The sequence below is a fragment of the Colletotrichum acutatum genome, assembly GCF_030867785.1.
Source record: "Colletotrichum acutatum strain CBS 112980 chromosome Unknown BDZ83scaffold_91, whole genome shotgun sequence".
Classification (NCBI taxonomy): Eukaryota; Fungi; Ascomycota; class Sordariomycetes; order Glomerellales; family Glomerellaceae; genus Colletotrichum; species Colletotrichum acutatum.
Window position 1 is genome coordinate 53,250 of NW_026849085.1, and position 19,325 is coordinate 72,574.

Here is a 19,325-nt window from a genome sequence, read left to right on the forward strand (position 1 = left end):
TGCTCTTTGCCCAAACGCCGATACACATGCCTGACAAATTGAAAGAAACAATATGGTATGTGATGTAGTGATCTAGTCACAGGTGTAATGATGTAGCAACAGTATTGTGAACGAGTTTAAATGACGATGCCGCGCTGCGCCCATCCGCCCTTGCCCTTCCAGGCAAAGAGGATCATGCCACACGCCACCCAAACAGTGACGGCCATGGCCCAGAACGTCGGCGCGTAACACTGCGCGCCATAGCAAAAGACGTCTCCGCCACCGCCGCTGCCGCCGCCGCGTTGGGGAGAGTTCTCGGCGCCAGATTGGTACACGGCCGAGTACACCAGTCCCCAGAAAGTCGAACCCAAAGCGGGGAACATGGCGACGATGCCCCAGTTTGTCGCAAAGTTCTCGACGCCCCAGATGACGGTGATAATGATGGGCGTCAGGCTGAAGACCGCGCCGTACCCGGAGCCAATCAGGCCGGACACGATCCAGAAGCGCTCGCCGTGTTCTTGGATGAGGCCGGAGGCCAGGGCGACCAGGCCCAGAGATAGGATAATGGCGAAGAAGAGCAGGAAGGCGACGCGAGAGATGGTGGGTCTGCCACGGAGGAAGGGGGGTGTGGAGGAGACCTGGAGGTGCTGCGTCTGCGGCGAGGGCGCGAGGAGGTCGGTCAAGGTGCCGGTTGCGAGGCGGGCAATGGTGCTGGTGATACCGACGATGGAGACGTGCGTCGCGGCCGAGGTCGGAGGTCCGACGTAGTGCATGGTGGGAGGGTACAGCGTGCCGATGACGGTGCCGAGGTTGTTGATGAAGGCTTCGCCGGGTCCAATCATCAGCAGGAAGCCTAGGGCGAAACACCACATGGTCTTGTCCGTGAGGAAGCTCCTGGTCTCGGCGTTGAGAACGAGCTTCTTCCTGAGCTTGGCATCGTCTTCCGCCGGTCCCAGGACGCCGCCGTCTTCCTCGTCGTCGATTTGTCCGATTGCGCCGTAGTTTCTGCTGCGCTCAAGGCTGCGGGCGCTGAGGAAGGAGGTGCTGCGCTCCAAGAGTCCGCTGCGCTCGAGCTCCTCGACGGCTTCCTCGAATATCTCTTCCTCGTCGACGACCTTTAGCGTGAAGGCGCCAGTCACTCCGACCACCAAGAGCAGGATGGCGAGGAAGACGAAGAAGTGAAAAACGTCCAAGTCTCCAGCCGAGCCGTCCGGCAAGCGCTCGTAAAGGACGTGACTGCCCAACTGACTGAGCCACATGCCGCTCAACCCAAAGGCGGCAATGGGCACAGCCAGCGCCAGTCCGCGATGCTTCCCCTTGCCAAAGTTCTTGGCGCACGTCGCGACGGCGGCGAGGTACATGGAGCAGGTACCGACGCCCACGCAGACGAACGCAAAGATCATGAGCGGGTACGTCCAGTCGGCGCCGCCGCCGATACGCCTTCCGGCATAATCGCGCAGCCCGCCGAGGTTCTCCGCCTCAAGCTTCCGGTACGTGCCCGCAGCGATGGCGTAGCCGCCGCTGAAGAGTATAGCCGCCAGGAGGGAGAGGGGCGGGGTACCAACGCGGTCGCAGATGTAGCCGAGGAAGGAGACGGGGAGGTAGAGGGCGATGGAGCTGCTGATGGCGAGGCCATTGACCTGGAACTGGGTGTAGTGCAGGCGTTCCTGAAAGATGTGTCCGTACATGGAGAAGACGGTGATGGAACCCGCGCAGAGAGCCGAGACGAGTGCGGCGACGAAGGAGATGGCTCGGAGGGTGGTGGCCGCACGGCGGCTTGGACGTTTCCGCCTCGGTGGCGTCTGGGAGTCGAAGGAGGATCTCGACGAGCTGAAGCGGCTGATTGTGGAGGAGGCATCGTCGTCGTCGTGAGCTCCCGCAACGAGGGTCCGGTCATCGGACGGGGTTGGGGTGTTTGCGGCTCGCGCCATGGTGACTGGCTGGCTGTGTGGGAGGTTCAGGTGTGTTCGGATATGCGTGGAGGAGAGAACGAATTGGTGAATTGGAGATATGCGCCGCGGTCGGCTATGAGTAGCTAAGGGAAGAACCGACAATTAGACAGAAAAAGAAGGGCAGTCGCTGTTCATTATTGCGCAGATGGAAGAAGTGAGGTGGCCGGATCCGCGAGACTCGAGTCACAAACGACCAGGATCAAACATGACGTGCTCAAGAGGGAGAAAGAACGAGGAGAGGAGAGGAGAAGTCTCGGGTTTGCGGATGACGGATGGATAGTAGCGGACGGAATCGAACTGACTGGGGGGAGGGAGGGATGGAGAAGTAGAAGATGGTGGGAGGAGACGGACGGCCCGCGTCGGAGTCAGGAGTTGGAGTCACGATTTCGCACGTCAGCAGGTCGCCTCTGTCAGCTATAATGATGTCGTGCTCGTCGGCCCGGTGGACTCTGGAGCGCCTCTTAGGCTTGTTTGAACGCTGCTGGACTGTTGACCGGCGGGCCCGTTTGTCACTGACATAGCGCTTGTGCACAGAGCTTAGATTGTCCGTGGTAAGTACCTTACCGTACCATGTCACTGACTGGGTGGCTGGTGGACCGTGGATGGCGGACAGCGAGCTAAAAGCTGGGGTGAGCCAGGCAGCTATCGCTTACCTAAACCTGCCTCTAACGAGATCGGAGTCCGGTGGACACCCCGCCGAGGCACCACCTAAGGTACCTTAGGTAAGGTACCTGTGGGGCTAAGGTCGATTAGATACACTGATTAGATAAGACAAGAACCACCAACCTAAGGTACCTAAGGTAACTCCATCTGCATCCAGCTGCACTCTCAGAATGTTCTCTTTTGGCTTTTCCAGTCCTCATCAGTCTACCTTATCTATCAGAACACCGATTTTGATATTGGAAGCACCGAACTCCTGATGGAATACGCCAGTGATTTGCATGATGGTGCCCTTGCTGAACAGTTTGTGAAGCTCACCCACGACGATGGATCCCCCAATACAGCCCTCCAGCACGCCAACCTGGACAATCTTGTCTCGAGACTCACGCCTTGGGAGCTTCTTTATCTCAGGCAACTGACATTGAAGAGCACAATAAAGCTTGCAGAGATGCATAATCTTCCAGATGAACTCGTTGCTATGATAGCACAGTATCTGCGCCTTGGCGATGCACTTAGGTGCACTCAGGTTTCCAAAGCATGGCGAGTAAAATGGACGTCCGACACGGTCGCCAGGGAAATCGCCCAAATTTTCTTTCCTGGGTTAGTCGCTGCATCTCCAGATGCATTGGCTTGGGATCTCTTACGTCCTATAGCCCAAATGGCCACAGCCCGGAACGAAGGCAAACTCACTTCCTGGCTTTTCATCAACACGGCCGATGTGCCTCTGCTGGAATGCACCGCTCTGAAATACGATAAGCGCAGCCTCAAGTTTGCCAAATCTAAACCAAAACCTACACCCTCGAGATTCTTCAAGAACAACCGAGAAGTAGAACCGAGGACTCATCTCGGATCCGCTTACTGCAGTGGAAAAGTCGCCTGGCAGTGGGATTCCTACCGTTTCTTCGTTGACGACATCCGAGCCATGACAAGGAAGCTTGTTTCACTTCCCGACCTCGTGGTGAAGGGAGACAAGGACTTCATCGTGTATACCATGACGGAGAACCTCTTAATCCTTCTTGACCAATATAGCATGAGGGCTCTGTAAGTTGTTCGACAACATATCATTCATCACTACATCAGAAAGACGCCGAGTCATATTTCAAATCCAGCTAATCGTCTCAGCATCGTATACGATCTTGTCAAGGACCAGCACCGTCGTGTTACACTTCCTAGGTACATGACGGATCTACAGGCCCATAAAGATACGTTCGTCGTCATCTTTAACCCCGACTATTACCATGGCGAGGATGAAGCTGAACCAACCCTGCCTCATGTCTGGAACTGGTCTACTGGCCTTGTCAAGCTCGAGGTTCCTATTTCTCCTGCAGCCCACGAACGTCGCGGCACCGGCTTTCCATGGGAGGAGCTTGTATGCCGAGGCGTGGATATTAACAACGCTTTCATCTTTCACCCAACAAAACCTCACGTTCTCTACTTCGTCAGTGTGTTTCTCGGCACCCCTGAGCCGAGTGACGAAAGGAGTGAATGTGACTCTACAGTTGAGTTTGAGGAAATCGACACCGACTCATATCATTATGTCGTCCTTGGACTCCTTGTCGAGGTTCACAAATTCGAAAACATGAAGTTTGTCAAAACTTTCACATACAAACTCACCCGAAGATACAAGATTCAAAATGTGCCACGCTTTGCAACACATTGCCGACCAATGAATTCCTATGGACTTTTCAACATTAGCAACATATACAGGTCGTTTTCGAAAAGTCTTTCCACCGTCAAGAGCGAGCTGCCCGAAAACGAGGCTGTAAGGACGCCCAGTCTTCCCGTGAGAAGTATCAACTTCAACACAGTGACGGAGTCATTCATTGTAGAAAAGAGGGTCCTGAACGGCATGCGGAGGCCGATCTGGGACATTGGTAGTCGTGACCCAGCACAGAGTGGCGGCATCTTGTGGAACGACTCGATCTATTACATTCAAAACAAATTGCCCATCCTCGCGGGCGACAACAAACCTCGATGGAGGCACGAATTCGAGGGCAACGGCCAGAGATCAATCTGCATCGCCAACAAGTCATCAACTGTTGTCCTTGAAACCAACAAGCCTTGGTTCAAAGAGTCGGAGGCATTCCGGACCATCGCGGTGGACGATGACTTCGTGGTCGGCCTTTCCAGACGGGGTTACGTCGTGTACAACTTTGGCGACTCGAGTCTGAAAGGAGGGCCCTGGTCCGAACCCCACAAGGTGCGGCTGCACATGGACAACAAGGACATAGAGTGTCCCGTTTGGGGGTGCCCGGGGCCGAAGGAGTCCAACACATGTCAGGTCTGCGGCAATGACATCGGTAATACCGCTGTCCACAACATGTGGGAGTCGTCGGACGAAGGCGAATCTTATCATCCTTACGGCGGTTCGGATTACGGCGACTCGGATTCCGACGGTGCGGGCTTTGGTCAGGCTAGTTCCAGTGTCTTTCAACGAGGTTTACGCTGGATGTGATCGTTGCCGCACTAATTCGGTTGTATTTTCGATAGACATTGTGCTTGGAGAGGAAGAAAGATAGAGAGTGCCAGGAAACACTAGCCGAAAGAATACTGTTGCAAAAACGACGCCGTTAATTGCGGGCAGTAATTAACGCCATACATACCCTACGACAAATACACCTTCCGAGTAATCGTCGACAGCAGTAACGAAACTGGAGGAAACAAAAGAGAGTAGTCGTTGGTTATACAACGCAGCTATTTTAATGAGGCTTAAAGGTGGTTTCAATTATTGTAGGCCATCATCTCTGTCATCACAACGTAGGAGGCATCGTGACACAGTATTTTCTGACATCTGGCATCAGCTGGCATCATCTGAACCTCCTGGGCGATCATCGTTACCGCTAGCTGGGAGGTTACATTTGATCTAACCAACGGTGTAGGACTGACTTTCAAGTCTCGCAACGGTCAGCAAATGTCCCCGCTTCTCAGCTTCGATCTTCTGAGTTGCGCACACATGGAATCTCCAGCAGCATGACATGACATGCCTTGCCAAACCTAAGTAAGCCAGACGCAAAATACATGTCTTCACCGCGGCACCTTTCGCTTCTGCCGCGCCACGTGCGATGCGCCTCATCAACACACGCACCTTGGCCCTGGCCGAGTTCTTTGGCGACGAGATCCCGCGGTACGCCATCGTCTCCCACACATGGGGCCACGATGAAGTAACTTTCCAAGACTGGAAGGAGGACTTGTGCGTGGCAAGGGAAAGAGAAGGATTTCGTAAGATCGACATGGCCAGGATCCAGGCGATTGACGATGGACTCGATTACCTCTGGATCGACACCTGCTGCATCAACAAGGAGAGTTCCGCCGAGCTGTCCGAGGCCATCAACTCCATGTTTGCGTGGTACGAGTGCGCGGTACGGTGCTACGCCTATCTGTCGGACGTAGATCACGCGGAACGGCTAGACGGGCCCGCCGGCGACGCAGAGCACAGCTTCGACATCCTTTCGCGGAGCCTCTGGTTCACCCGCGGCTGGACGCTCCAAGAGCTCCTGGCCCCACGGGAGGTCCTTTTCTTCGCCCGCGGCTGGAGCCTCCTGGGCACCCGCAAGCTCCTCGCGGGCGTCATCCAAAGAATCACAAACATCGACTGGAAATACCTCCAGCCGCGAAGCAGGAAACGCCTGTCCGACGCCAGCGTCGCCGAGCGCATGTCGTGGCTGTCGTGCCGCAAGACGACCCGCGAGGAGGACATGGCGTATTGCATGCTCGGTATCTTTGACATCAACATGCCCCTCCTCTACGGCGAGGGCGCGAAGGCTTTTGCGCGGTTGCAGGAGGAGATCCTCAAGACGTCGACGGACCAGTCGCTCTTTTGCTGGTCCTGGACCGAGAGCGACCCGGGGTCGTGGGTCAGCATGCTGGCGCCGTCGCCGCGCAACTTCAGAAATGGGCAGGATTATCACCCGGCGCATGACCCCTCGAGCAGGCCGGTGCCGTACTCCATGACCAACTTTGGCTTGTCGATACAGTTGATGCTGGTACGCCCTGCCAACATCCGCATTTCCAACTTTGGCTTCCGGCCCCCAGAGTGTATCGGTATCCTGTCCGCCAGCACAAAGGGCGGCCACCTCATCGGGGTGCCCCTGGAGAGCACCGGCTTGGTGGACACGTACAGAGTCGTCCGGGATTTCCCCCGCCCCATCTCGCTGCGATGGAACACGCGCGACCTCGGGCTCTTGAAGTCTGGTAGCCTCAAGGTCGAAGTCCACGACATCTTCGTCCCCTCAAAGGCGCCGGGGAGCGATCTCGGCATCGTCCAGCTTAAGCCCCACGACTCGAGCTTTCACCTGGGCGAGTACGCCATCATGCTCCTCGTCATGCACAGCCGGGGTTCCGGCGTCGAGATCTTTACACGCATCGAGGCGATACCGCGGTACACGGATTCCATGGCCGGGTTCATCACCATGAAGAAGTTTAAGTTCCCGCCATCATCAACGACAACAACAACCACAACAACAGCGACGACTGGACTAGACTCGGCACCAAACTCGGCAGTCTTCAACGCAGTAGAAGCCCACGGCGCGCTCGTCCGACTCCACGCAAACTCACTCAGCCGAAAGGACGGCGCCTTATGGATGCTGTTCGGCGTGCTCGTCAACAAGGCAGGGCAGTCGTGGTGGATATTCCGGTACCTCGACGGGCTCGCCTCCACATCGGCCTCTTCTGCATCTTCGTCGTCGTCCTCCTCCTCCTCGTCGATGACCGAGGCGAACCTGGAGAGGCTACTCCGGGACGCGGCGACGAATTGGCAGCCTTCGTACCGGGCCAAAGCGTACGTCTCGCCGCAGTCGGTGGAGAGTAGGCGGGTGACAAAGAGGGATGCGATTACGATTACGTTTGGACCCGAGTTTCGCGCCGAGGTGAATGATCGCAAAACGGTTGCTAAGGCTGCGCATCTTACTGTTTCGGGGGTTACTGCTGGGTTGAAGACGTCGGAGACGATTTGAGATGCTTGCATGATGGAGGATGAAATGATGAAGATAAAAGTCTTGGGCTTGGTCGTTTGGGTTTTTGGCTTCGCGAAGGTGACTTACACCCTAGGCGCGGAACACTTGGCTGTCTAGTCATGATATGTGAGTAGTCACGACAACCAGAGATCAGAACCCATGGATTAGAGACGCTCAGTAGAGTGCAAAATAGGTGCAAAATATGTGCAATTGAAGATAAAAAGTATGTACCGGTAGCGGATGAGAGGTCCTGCGAGTGGTCTCATGCGCCAAACACCTGATGAGGCCCAGATATACCTAGGTCAATAACACGATCTCCACGGCCCCCTGGATGCCGCTTGTGTACTCGAGAGTCCCAATTTAAACTCAATCTCAAGAACTGGTGGTGTTGTAGCCAATGCCCAATCCGACGGGGCAATTCGGCACATTTGCCTGCCATGCCTCGTTGCTCTTTGCGAACGCGGGCAGATACGAGTTGGTCGTGAAAGTCTATGAGACAAGTCAGCTCATCACATCCAGGTAAACGACGGTCACCCATCCTCCAGGACATTGACTTACGCTAGGCAGATAGTAAGAGACGTCAGCAGACGTGTAGTTGCCCCCGAGAGAGCGCAGCACCGAGACGACGGATCCTGCAACGTAGTCCAAAAAGATGAGATCAATCTTGTCGTCGTCGGCAAGCTCGCCGCTGGTAGGGAAGCTGCCGTTGGCCTGGAAGAAGTCGGGGTAGTCGTACGTCGGGATCTTGCTGTGCACGGTATCGTCTCCGTCGGTGCCAAAGTCGTCGGTGGTCGTGTACCCCGGCGTGACGGCCTGGCGTCTGACGATGCGTCCGCCGGCGTAGGACCGCTTGGAGAAGTGGTCATTCGTCACGTGCGGGTCGATGCAGCTATCGACGGCCGAGAGAGCCGGGTTGACCTGTCCGAAGCCAAAGGAGTCTGAGGCGAGAGAACGTCTGCGCTTAGAGGGGAACCCGCCGGATTCGAGACCCGCGAGGACCTGACGCGCCAGAGACCACGAGACGTCGGGAATGTACTGGAACCCGTCGGTGAAGGGGGACACGATGAAGGAGGAGTCGTAGTCGAAGGGGCCCTGGGCGAGGTCGAAGCGGATGTGGCCCGTGTTGGCGAGGATGATGCGCGGGGTGGCCTTGCGGGCTTCGGTGACGATTGTGGCGGAGAGGGCGGTCGTCAGCAGGGAGTAGATGGAGCCGGCGGACATGTAGGGCGCGCAGGCGATGCACCACGTCTGGGGCGCGCAGCCGTAGAGGGAGGTGAGGTTGAGCTTCTTGCGGGTTGCCGTGATGTTTGCGGAGACGGCGAGGCCCTTTGTGGTGTTGAAGGCTTTGTGCTGGCTGCCGACTGCGTGGTACTCGAAGGTGAGGGTGTTCCTGGGGAATAGGGTCAGTACAACTACGGAATCTTGGTGTCTGTGTATGTTAGTCTTACCAGTCCAGGTAGCGGCGGGAGTACGTGATGCTAGAGTTTCCAGTAGCAGCCGTCTGTCCAGCAGTCACGTTGACGGCCTTCTGAGACGGGTGAGGCACGCCCTTGGGATACACGGCGCCCTTGTAGCTGTCCGACTTTACGCCGCTCAGCGACAGCCAACCGACGGTCTCGCAGTACCGGCCGGACTCGAGGGCGGTGGACTTGTCGTCGTATACGGCAAAGTCGCGAATGTGGGTGTGACCACCGAAGAATTGGACGGGGGTGTCGGGCTTGACGGCGCGGATGGCGTCAAAGACGGTCTTGAGTGTGCTGCTGCTCTGCGTCGGGCGGACGGGGTTGTGGCCGATGACGAGAAAGAGGTCGATGGGTTCCGTGTAGTCGACAGCATCAAGGAACCATTGCTGCTTGACCATTGTGGCGGCCTTTGTAACGACGGAGGCGTTGGAGTTGCCGGTGAAGTCGAAGAGGACGCCAAAGGCCATGATTCTGAGGCCTGTCGCGGATTCGTTAGAATAACTGAACGGGACAAACCGAACACAAGAAAAGGTGGATGGGAATGCATACCCTTGGGAGTGGTGAAGTATCTGTATTGCTTGCCGATCGTCTCGAGCGCTCCCGTGCCGGGGTTGCGGATCTGGACGTTGCTCGTCAAGTACCTATCACCGTAGACCTTGGCGAACTGGCTGAAGGTCTCGAACGCAATGGCGGAAACGTAGAGCTCGTGGTTGCCAATGGCCAAGACATCGTAGTCAATGTTCTCAAAGATCGGGTTCGACAATTGGCCGTTGACCCCAGTGCCGTTGGCGTAAGTCGAGACACCAGTGGCATCGCTAATTCCTGCGCCATCGTGCAAGTCCTAGATGTATGTCAGTTATGCTCTAGCGCATTGGTGTTGAGGATGGCTCATGGGCGGAAACCTACACCCGTGTCGACCACCAGCAAGTCAACATCCAGGTCCTTGGCCTTCTTGCGCATGTGCTTGACAAAGCTCACAAAGTCACCCCAGTCAGCGCCGTAGTTTTGCTCGCGGATGTGTCCTTCGAGCCTGTAATTTTGTCAGCATCCGAGTTGTGTCGCCAAGTGCCAAGGTAGAAATTCTATCCGTACCATCCGTGGGTGTCTATGTAGAGGCTGTCAGTAAACCAAAAGTTGCAATTCCTTGTTTGCAGCTTGATTCCAGCTTACCAGTGGTGTGAAGAAAGTTCAATTGACCCCACGAGAGCGGACCACGAGGCGCAACGGCGGCCGCCTGAGCGTCGGGCTGCGCGCGACGAACATTTCTGGTCAGAACGACGTCTCTCTCGGGATGCTCGCAGCTCTCACAGGCGAGCGCCGGGACGGCGCCGAACGCAAGGGCCAGAGAGGCCCAGATGCTGTTTCCCACACGCATTGCGACGTGAATAGGCTACCAATTGAACAAAAGAACGAATGGCTCAACGTCTGGAAACCCTTATTCGCAGACTGTCTGGCGGACTCAAGCAACGATTGACGAGATCCTCTGAGCAGGTCAGCTAGGCCCAGGATACAAGGCGTGGGAAAGGCATGCAGCCAAGCTTTTAAAAGATGCGCTTCCCGCTCGAACAAGCTTTTTCTCTACATGGAGCCAAGAGCAGCACCTGGAGACGGCGTGGTATCCCGGGTAGCTGCAGCTCTGCCGCGCTGACGCGGCAAATGATAACCCATCGTTCTCCCCCCTCATTCAATATCTCTCCATCGGGGGCGACCGAAATCGCAGCTTGCGTAGCTACTATCTTGCTATCATCCAAAGCAACAAGACAACCCAGACACGTGGGATAAACTTGATAACGCACCAAAGCACCGTTTGCCAGGGATCGCTGGGGACCGAGCTTCCTTTTGTTATCTAGCGTGGCCGATGTCCGCGCTCCAATTGACATGGCGGGCCCGCATAGGATCTCGTTTAACGTGCCGTCCTTGCCGGGTTTCCCAAATGGCGATCGCTGGTGATCCACGGGGTGCTTTGATTGGTTTATGTATTTGCTGGGTGTTCACTAGTCATGTCAGTGGAGGACCTGAAGATTATTCGTAGTAAACGTCACTCGAGACTTGGTGGTTGACTAATCCTCGAATTGCTCGAGTTGAAAAGATTGTTGTTCGTTTTTGCTGTGTGGACAATGCCATCACCACGATATGATTACCATTCGTCAACATAACTCAAATCTAAATGATCAATCTCTTACATCTAGACTCAGCTACCATCCACTTGAGGAAACATTCGTATCTTTCTCACGCTGTTCAAAGGCTCTCAAAGACTCCTCATTATTGATCTGCGAATCCGTTGGCGATTTGCGTGATGAGCCGATGACAAGCCAGAACCACAATTAGTTATTGACGCCAACCTTAAAAACATCTTGAATGTGGATGTCAGTACCCAGCCAAGCTTGAAATCGAAGGGTCACCAGTTCTAGCTTTCAGCAGCTTAGTGTTGGCTACACGACGATAAACTGACACGAAGAACGATGGATCCTGAACGAGAGACGTAAAATGCTGGCGGGTCGTAGAGGTAGATCTCAGAACATTTAAGTCCCAAAAATAATTTCATAAATTTCCCACCATAATAGCTCACGTGCCTAGGAAATGGATAATGCAGTTTTGCCCCAGACTGAGTCTCAATGAGGGTCCAAATGCTTCCATCCCACCGGTGACCTGTTTCATCATGGAACTCTGGTACCCCAACAAGGGGTAAGGTTATCCGCAATAAGCTATAGCAAACGGCATTGCGAGTCTTATTTCGTCAAAGTCTCTGGGTTCATAGGAAGCGACTTGACCCGTCTGATCCGAAGCTTCGTTATACTAAATAGTGTGGATCTCTTCTCACGCTTCTAGACTCGCCCGATATGAGGTCCAAAAGCAGAGCATTAGCAAGTCTGCGCATGGGCTGGCTGGCGGGCGATATCCGACGCACTCGCATTCCTCGGCAGGCTCAGCCCCCCCTGGGTTGATGCGAGGGATCTACCCAGCTATAGAACGAGTTTCGAAAGCTTCCACCACGGATTCGCCTCACATCAGCCCTCGCGTCCAGGGGCCTAGAACTGCAATAGGGCTCAGGTTACCTTGACTGAAAGATGCACCGCTTGCTCGTTACATAAACCGCCGTTCGTTTTCCTGCTCCAAAGGAATCTAGCAGGCAAGCGTGCTCGGTCGAAACACAGGAGATGTGCCACATCATCGTACTAGATGATAGCCATGTCCCTCGCTATTCCGAACTATTGGAGGAATACTTGTCCTATGTTCTGGCTTGATGTGCAGCCTTGGTCGATCAGTAAGAATGCAAGCCACGATCAAATAATATTGAAAAATGACGTGTACCAATGAGTTAGTCTAAGACCTCCTTTAGGGTAGGCTGTTGAAGGCATCTTCCTAGCTCACATTACCGACATTGGAGACAGAGTCTACGCACTGACGAAAGCACGCGTGAGATTCACCGGGCATCTTCAGACGGCAGCCCACGTCAAGTTGCATGACAGGAGTAGTCCGCATGTAGGGAGTTCAAGGAAATCGGATGACACCGATGCTGGGCCTAGCCCTCGTCTTAGCATCTTTCTCGTTGGCATCACAGTACATATTCATACTGGTTTGCCTGATGACTTCCTTGGTCAGTGGATGGAACCAGCCAAAAGCACTGTCGCGAGTCAAATTCTCAACCCAAGGCTTCTTCAGACTGCATCTATTATCCTGCATTCTCAGAGTCTTATACCAGCCTCTTAGCCAAATTTTCTGCAAGGAAACTCTGCGCGATCTTCAAGATTTTCTCAATTTTCCTTTCGTGATGAACTGAAAGTGGAAGCTTAAACCATGTACCTGTCTTGGCTCTGCCCAATCCTGACACACCCCGTGAATCAAGACCCGAGGTCCATTAAGCTTGGTTTTAGAGCCGAGTTTCGCAGGGACTCCGCGGGTGGGCCTGTCCTGTGGATGGGCTTACTACCCCGTATTATCTAGTAATACGGGGTACTCCTTTCGGAGTAAGCGATACTACCTGGCAAAACGGCTGAAAACTTCAGCCAAGATGTTTAGGAGCTGAGACTTTTGCAGATCATAGCTGAGCTTGGTTAATAGGATCAATTCAAGTGCTATAAATCTAGATAGGAGTTGCTCACTTCATGGCTCTTGTCTCAATTCAATCAACCCATCTCAACTCGACTGCATTTGCCTTGTGCTTCTTACCTACTTACATCTTATAATTACAATCTTCAATCTGCTGCGCAGAAATCTTCGATTAAACAATCCTCAATCACAGCACTTCGACAATGCGTTTCTCAGCCATCATCTTAACCCTCTTCTCCGCCGGCATCCTCGCTCAGAATGGGTAAGTTCAGGCTGATCGTGTTGTTCCTTTTGAGATAAACCTTCTTTGCTAATCAAGAATTCGAATAAAGATGCGGCTTCCCGGATGGACCTGACTGCCAATCCCTCGGCAAGGGCGCCAATGGCCTGGAGCAATTCGCAGACCCCGATGGCTGCTGCTTGCTACCCCTCCGTTGTGGTAACGGCGATGGCGGTGAGAGATGCGAGCGTGTAAGCGGTGCTAGTGCTGGCGGCGCGACCAATAACAACAATGGCAATACTGGTAATACTGGCACTGGGAGGAACGGAAGGAACAGGAACAACAACAACGCCAACAAGAAGAGGCGCATCTAAATCTCGGATCACACTGTTTACATTACTGCAGTTTCCAATGAAATATAGGTGTTGGCCATCGATACTAAGTGATACATGACATGTCATGAATGAGATGCTGGGCAAAATCAAAATTCATCATGGCCCTGCGATTCCTCTCAGTCTACAAATGATCAAACCATATAAATAGATTCAAAGACTCAGAAACTTTCTTCGGGTTCGACTGTAGAACAGAGGTTGAGCTTGAAGCAAAGGGGGTGGGTACAAAGCTTTAGGAAAGCGCCTTGTCCTGGGCCAGTTGTGTTCTAGAAAATTCCGAGACAAAAGCGATGCCGAGCGTGAGAAGTAGAAGCAAACCTGAGTCCAGACCGCATTAATCGCCTTGGACTTTCTATCTTTGACTTCCCTTCTAGGCACGTTATGGGCGGCTGTCTTAAACTCATGACTTAAAAAAAACCTACAGATGTCATTCCCTCAATTATCAAGACTTTGCCCAAACAGTCAACCAAGTAGATAACACATGGTATTAAGCTCAATTAAGCTCTAGGCTATCACAGCTGCCCTTATGAGTGTCTTTTTGCTTTGTCCTTCTATGTATATTCTGTGAAGAAGATCGAAGAAAATCCAGCCACAAAGGACAATCAAAGCAGTAGAGATCCATGGATAGTGTTAGCAATAGTCTAATAGAAACAGAACTGAGGAGGTGAAAAGCGGCAGCCCGCAGGGAAGGAGCAAGAACAAACGAAATTCAGGTGCTGCCTTCCGAGGCAGACATTCCCGTGCCCTCTTCTCACTTCCATCCTAACGCCCGCGGAATTTTCTTCCCACCCACCAACCCAATTACCTTACCTACCTCCCGCCACCCACCTGAACACCTGGCTCACCTTTTATTTTCTCCTCCTCCGCCTTCACGCTTCTCTCGCAACAGTTCCTACCTCAGAAGAGTCGGTCTAAAGCAATTTCTCAGCTTCACTTTCTCTTCTTTACACATGATGAACGCCGCTTCGATAGATCTCGCTTTGATGGACTTCGCTTCGATGGACGACGCTTTCATCGCGCGTTTTCTCCAAAGCCATGTGCATGGGCCGATACCTGGCCGCGAATCAGGCCCTAACCCCGTGGCCGTCGCCCTGAAGCCCGTGTTCCTCCGACTTATGGAGCAACGCTTCACTCCGAAAGGCTCCAAAGGGTACATCGCAACAATCCAGATAATATTCTGCTTGATAGATGACTGATACTGAACAGCAATCCCGACCCCGACAGTCTGACCGTCCTACACGAGATGCAACGATTACAGGATGCTTTCTTGAGCCGAGAAGGCCCCAGGTAAATATTACGCTGATCTTCATGGATTTACTTGCTAGATTACTGATATCAAACAGCAAGCCCTCCATGCTTGATCTTGAACAACTCCATCGACGTCTTACATCGTACCCAAAGCGGCTCCCCGACAGCGACTATCACAAGGACCTCGACCAGAAGATCCCATTGGTGCAACAAATCAATCAGCTGTGTAGACAGTTCCATACGGATGCCTCGATGAAGGAGCTCCACCTTGACAAGGCTTCGTTCTGGTCCATGTTGATGACCATGGACTTGGAGAGGTTGGAAGAAGTTCGACGCGACCTGGACGATATGACTAGTGCCAAGGCAAAGAGGCTTCTACTGACCGACTTCCCGGCATGGTCCATGGCAACGCCAATGCTTCTTCGTTCACGTATGGTACGCCCAGTCTGTTCTGATGTGAGTCTACTAATTCGTTGCTCAGTCATACAAGGGTATGCGAAAGAGCCTATCAGGCAGTTGTACCCAGCTCGGCCGTTGGGTGACATGTCCGAATTCGAATTTGTAAGTATCAGCTGCTCCTCAATGGCAACGACAAAAGGAACAAGGCAGTATTGACGTTCTTTCCACGCAAGGCACGCCTACGCGACTGCAAACGCTGCATCATCACAGAGCGAAGTTTCGACAGTGACGTGGTCCGCATCATTCCACTTGATCTATTGAGATCGAGAACCCATATGGTCAAGCAACTGGAAGGAATGAGATCACGGTACTCGGATGATAGCGTCACCGCGCTTTTGAAGAAACTCACGTCGGAATCTTGCGACGAAAACATCATCGACACTCGTCGTAACATGATCTGCATGGACCGATCGATGGACAATCATTGGTACACTGGAGAGTTCATCCTCAAACCGATGGGTCGACCAGTTCAGATGTTTGTCCCATTTCCAGCAGAAGACCCAGCTGAAGAACCTCAGGTGAAAGGCGTATGGGTCTTGAAGTTGATCTTCTACTGGCTTCAATAGACCGAGTTTCCGGGTATGCAGCAACCATTCCTTTCAACACTGATCCCCGCCGGCACTTCGAGGACTTCGATCCCATGAACTTTGGGGTCTTTAATAACACAACTGCTCATCCCGTGATCGGCGGAGAGATCATCAGGATCTGCGCCTACAATGAGGAGGACTTGCCCGACTGTGATCTCTTGGATCTGCGGGCGAACCTGTATGCAGCATTCTCGCTAGCTGCTGCTGTAGACCCGAGAGCCTACAAGTTTGACAATGACAACGGGGGTGATGAAGGCGACAACGAAGACGACGACTTCGACGAGATGATCGCTTCTAGATCTCACACACGGATGCTGCTGAAGAAGAGAATCAAATCACCGTCGAGTCCACGGTTCCATAACACACCTTCGACGGCTGCCGACAAATCATCCCATACTCAGCAAGATTCGCAACAAGTTGCAGATGGAGCGGTGAGCCCCAATGAAGAGGGAAACAAGGATACGGCCAATAACGACAAGACGGTCAAGAAGATTGAATTCTCTACTGCCTAGGAGGAGCAGGCCGAGTCTTCGTCCCGTAAGCCGAACATCGTCGGCACTCTCAGCAAGAGACGCCAGAGAATGGGTGCTGTCTTACGATCATTGCAGAGAGGCCTCCTGCGTCGACGAGAGAAGCGGGTCGATAAGAATGATTTGGAGTGACCGCTCATTGTACGAAAACTTCTTGTTCTCTTGCTCCCTTACGCCAGCATACTGGACCCCGTACTTTACATGGATTATCAACGTGAGATCAACTCTATTCTTCAGCACTTGGCTGTTACTTCTTCTGTTCTAGGTACAACTCGTACTCATAACTGGAAAAGAGGAAGGGAGCAACACCCTTCAGATCGTTCTCAAACAGGGGCATGCTAGCATAGTACTAGAAAGAAGGATCAGAATCGAGGGCCAATCAATGTATTCATAGCACGGAATGAAAATTCCACATACCTCAAACGTGCCGTTGGAGCTCAAGCTGCCAGTCTGCACAGTCCACCCCCAGACGAGAGCATTATCACTTTTGCGCGTGTCGGAGAACGTGTCCGTCATCAACTTGTATCCGCTAAGCGCAGACTTAAGATAAGTCTCGCCTTCGATGTAGCCCAGACGAAGACTCTTGAGCAAGCCGTACACAAACATGGCGGACCCCGAACTTTCAATGTAGTTGCCCCACTGGCCCTCGGTACCTGGCGTCATGACGAGCCACCATCCCTTTGTCTTCTCATCCTGTGCAGCAACAACGGCGTCCGAGACGTGCTGCAGATACCCAATCAGACGCTCGCGAGCCGGATGGTTCAGGGGGAAGAGCTCAAGAGTGTCGACGAGCGCCATGACGTACCACCCAACAGCGCGGCCCCATACATTAGGCGAGGCGCCCGTCTCCGGGTCAGCCCAGATGGCCTTCTTACTCCAGTCGAAGCCGTGAAGCGGCAAGCCGTTTGTCGCGTTCCCGAGGATCGTACCCGCGGTGACGAGATCGAACTGCAGCGCGATATCGTCCCACGCGGTGGTGTTATCCGGTTCGAACTCGGCGATCCAGCGAGCGTAGAAGACGTCGAGCATGTAGATGCCGTCGAGCCACATCTGGTCAATGTAGACGGGGTAGCGATGGTAGAAGCCGCCGTCCGGGGAGCGGCCTGTGCGATCGATCTGGTGACGGAGGGTCTGCGCGGCGGTCTTGTAGATTTCATCGCCGGTGGCGTTGTAGATGTCGAGAAAGGTGTGGCCGAAGCGGATGTCGTCGATGGAGTTGCTGTTGTTGTAGAGGAGGATCTCGCCGTCTTGGGAAGGGTAGAGGAGGATATCTGTGGCATGCTTGACGTAGTTGTAGTACCGCTTGTCGCCGGTCCTCTCAAAGGCGCGCAGGACGCCCGAGTAGAAGGCTGAGATTGTATAAGCGTAGGTCGGCTCTACGCCGTGCTTGATCTGGGAGTCGGCCATCCATGTAAGGTACCGGGGCTCGCCGTCGAGTTTGCCGGATTTCAGCTTCTCGTCGGGCGCGATGGCGAACCAGCCGTTGGGGAGGGAGATTGCTGCGGATGAGAGGGTGGCGCCGGCGAGCGCGGTGGCTGCGAGTGTGGTGATCTTCATCTCGACTAAATATTGAATGCTGCCCAGCTAGATGTTTGATGTTTTCAACGTGTCAACAGCTTGAAGGACGAAGATCAAGCCGACGAGCGTAGTATTCCATCATGGCATCTCCCAAGGTTGACTATTTATATCAGAGCCTGCCTCTCAATGGGAGCACCGCCCGGCTCAAGAGATCTCGTGAAGTTCTGCCATCTTCAAGGTTCCCCTCATTGTGACTCCGTCCAAGATCGGCCAAGAGCTGGCCAATTTGACTGAGTCGTTTTGGTTCCATTCCATCTGCAGCCTTGCTTATCCGATGCGTTCATATGAGCATATAGTAAGAGCTTGGAATGGAGAAGACACTCTTGGCATCTGATTAACCCCAGGAAAGCGAGGCATGATGTCAAGCCGCGGATCACATAAGCTAGTAGTTGGCTCGAAGCTCTGGAGCTTGACGGAAAAGCAGGGCCGTCCAAGATTGCGGGGCCAAGGACCAAGGTACTCAACTCACGTTGAAGTTTGAGGGGAAGATCGGGAGAAGAGACCGGCCGGAGCGGGGAAGCCCAGTAGTCTGCTCTTATGCTTATTTTCACCCCGGGGAAACCCCGTGCAAGTCATCGCCTAGGTAGCTTGAGATGAACTGGAGGCAATGCCAATTTTGGATGATATTCAGTTGTCATCGGTTTCCATAGATCCAGAGTAAGATGCTTACTGTCTGTATAATCTCTGGCGTGTACCTACTTGCAAACCCTTTTAAGCTGGTGCGTTACCGGGGCTTCCTCAACAACAGTCCGTATGCTGGAGCGGCAGTAGTCAGCCGGGAATATGAGGAATATTTCCTATCGGCTCCTTCCCAGTTATCCAGGTTTGCATGCAGGACGTCGTTTTCTCTCTGGCAACTCGGCACTCACGTTCTCCAAATTGCCGATAAGTTTATACACCAATCAGAAGGCCGACTGGTGATGTAGCTGCCCTGGCATATTGAGAGTGAGATTAAGAACAACTCGATTCCTTCGGCGGTCGTTAAGCCGGTTGGCCTGCTTCGATGCTTGGCATCTTCTCCATTGTGAGAAGGCGGTGACGCCTACTCATATTGCAGCATCAGCATCGCCATTTTGCCAAGACCAACCATATCGTGACTTTTCCGTTCACAAGCCAAGCACTTTTCCGCACTTTCGGAAGGTCGCGATGATCTTTTCCTCCCTGTCGTCTTTATGAAATGGGTCAAATTCCTCTCTTCAAATTGTCAATCTGCTGATGACAACCGGGAAGCCGAAGATAAGTATGATTTGCAGCA

The 19,325-nt window shown here is 53.5% G+C and overlaps 7 protein-coding genes across 7 annotated transcripts; 4 read left to right on the top strand and 3 right to left on the bottom strand.

Annotated features, from left to right (window-relative positions):
* Positions 1–116: 116 nt before the first annotated feature.
* BDZ83DRAFT_584717 (MFS monocarboxylic acid transporter) lies at positions 117–1,910 on the bottom strand (the record flags this gene model as incomplete). The annotated part of the gene is made up of 1 exon (XM_060505787.1): positions 117–1,910. The coding sequence occupies one exon, from the start codon at positions 1,908–1,910 to the stop codon at positions 117–119; it is 1,794 nt and encodes a 597-aa protein (XP_060361751.1).
* Positions 1,911–2,760: 850 nt separating this feature from the next.
* On the top strand, positions 2,761–5,314 carry BDZ83DRAFT_455148 (uncharacterized protein). Its single transcript, XM_060503179.1, has 2 exons — positions 2,761–3,632; positions 3,714–5,314. Exons 1-2 carry the CDS (start codon positions 2,851–2,853, stop codon positions 5,044–5,046), a joined length of 2,115 nt encoding a protein of 704 aa, XP_060361752.1. The 5' UTR covers positions 2,761–2,850; the 3' UTR covers positions 5,047–5,314.
* A 339-nt stretch (positions 5,315–5,653) lies between these two features.
* Positions 5,654–7,543, top strand: BDZ83DRAFT_754983 (heterokaryon incompatibility protein; the record flags this gene model as incomplete). The annotated part of the gene is made up of 1 exon (XM_060514554.1): positions 5,654–7,543. The coding sequence occupies one exon, from the start codon at positions 5,654–5,656 to the stop codon at positions 7,541–7,543; it is 1,890 nt and encodes a 629-aa protein (XP_060361753.1).
* Positions 7,544–7,915: 372 nt separating this feature from the next.
* BDZ83DRAFT_754984 (calcineurin-like phosphoesterase) lies at positions 7,916–10,381 on the bottom strand (the record flags this gene model as incomplete). Its single annotated transcript, XM_060514555.1, has 7 exons — positions 7,916–8,032; positions 8,102–8,933; positions 8,992–9,484; positions 9,556–9,847; positions 9,913–10,036; positions 10,099–10,111; positions 10,177–10,381. The coding sequence occupies 7 exons, from the start codon at positions 10,379–10,381 to the stop codon at positions 7,916–7,918; spliced, it is 2,076 nt and encodes a 691-aa protein (XP_060361754.1).
* Positions 10,382–13,259: 2,878 nt separating this feature from the next.
* On the top strand, positions 13,260–13,650 carry BDZ83DRAFT_754985 (uncharacterized protein; the record flags this gene model as incomplete). Its single annotated transcript, XM_060514556.1, has 2 exons — positions 13,260–13,318; positions 13,389–13,650. The coding sequence occupies 2 exons, from the start codon at positions 13,260–13,262 to the stop codon at positions 13,648–13,650; spliced, it is 321 nt and encodes a 106-aa protein (XP_060361755.1).
* A 953-nt stretch (positions 13,651–14,603) lies between these two features.
* Positions 14,604–16,044, top strand: BDZ83DRAFT_785376 (uncharacterized protein). Its single transcript, XM_060515629.1, has 5 exons — positions 14,604–14,818; positions 14,875–14,955; positions 14,994–15,351; positions 15,398–15,477; positions 15,515–16,044. Exons 1-5 carry the CDS (start codon positions 14,619–14,621, stop codon positions 15,939–15,941), a joined length of 1,146 nt encoding a protein of 381 aa, XP_060361756.1. The 5' UTR covers positions 14,604–14,618; the 3' UTR covers positions 15,942–16,044.
* Positions 16,045–16,739: 695 nt separating this feature from the next.
* Positions 16,740–18,376, bottom strand: BDZ83DRAFT_705497 (cell wall glycosyl hydrolase YteR; the record flags this gene model as incomplete). The annotated part of the gene is made up of 2 exons (XM_060511508.1): positions 16,910–18,376; positions 16,740–16,841 (listed from the first exon to the last, which is right to left on the bottom strand). The coding sequence occupies exons 1-2, from the start codon at positions 18,047–18,049 to the stop codon at positions 16,740–16,742; spliced, it is 1,242 nt and encodes a 413-aa protein (XP_060361757.1). The 5' UTR covers positions 18,050–18,376.
* Positions 18,377–19,325: the final 949 nt, after the last annotated feature.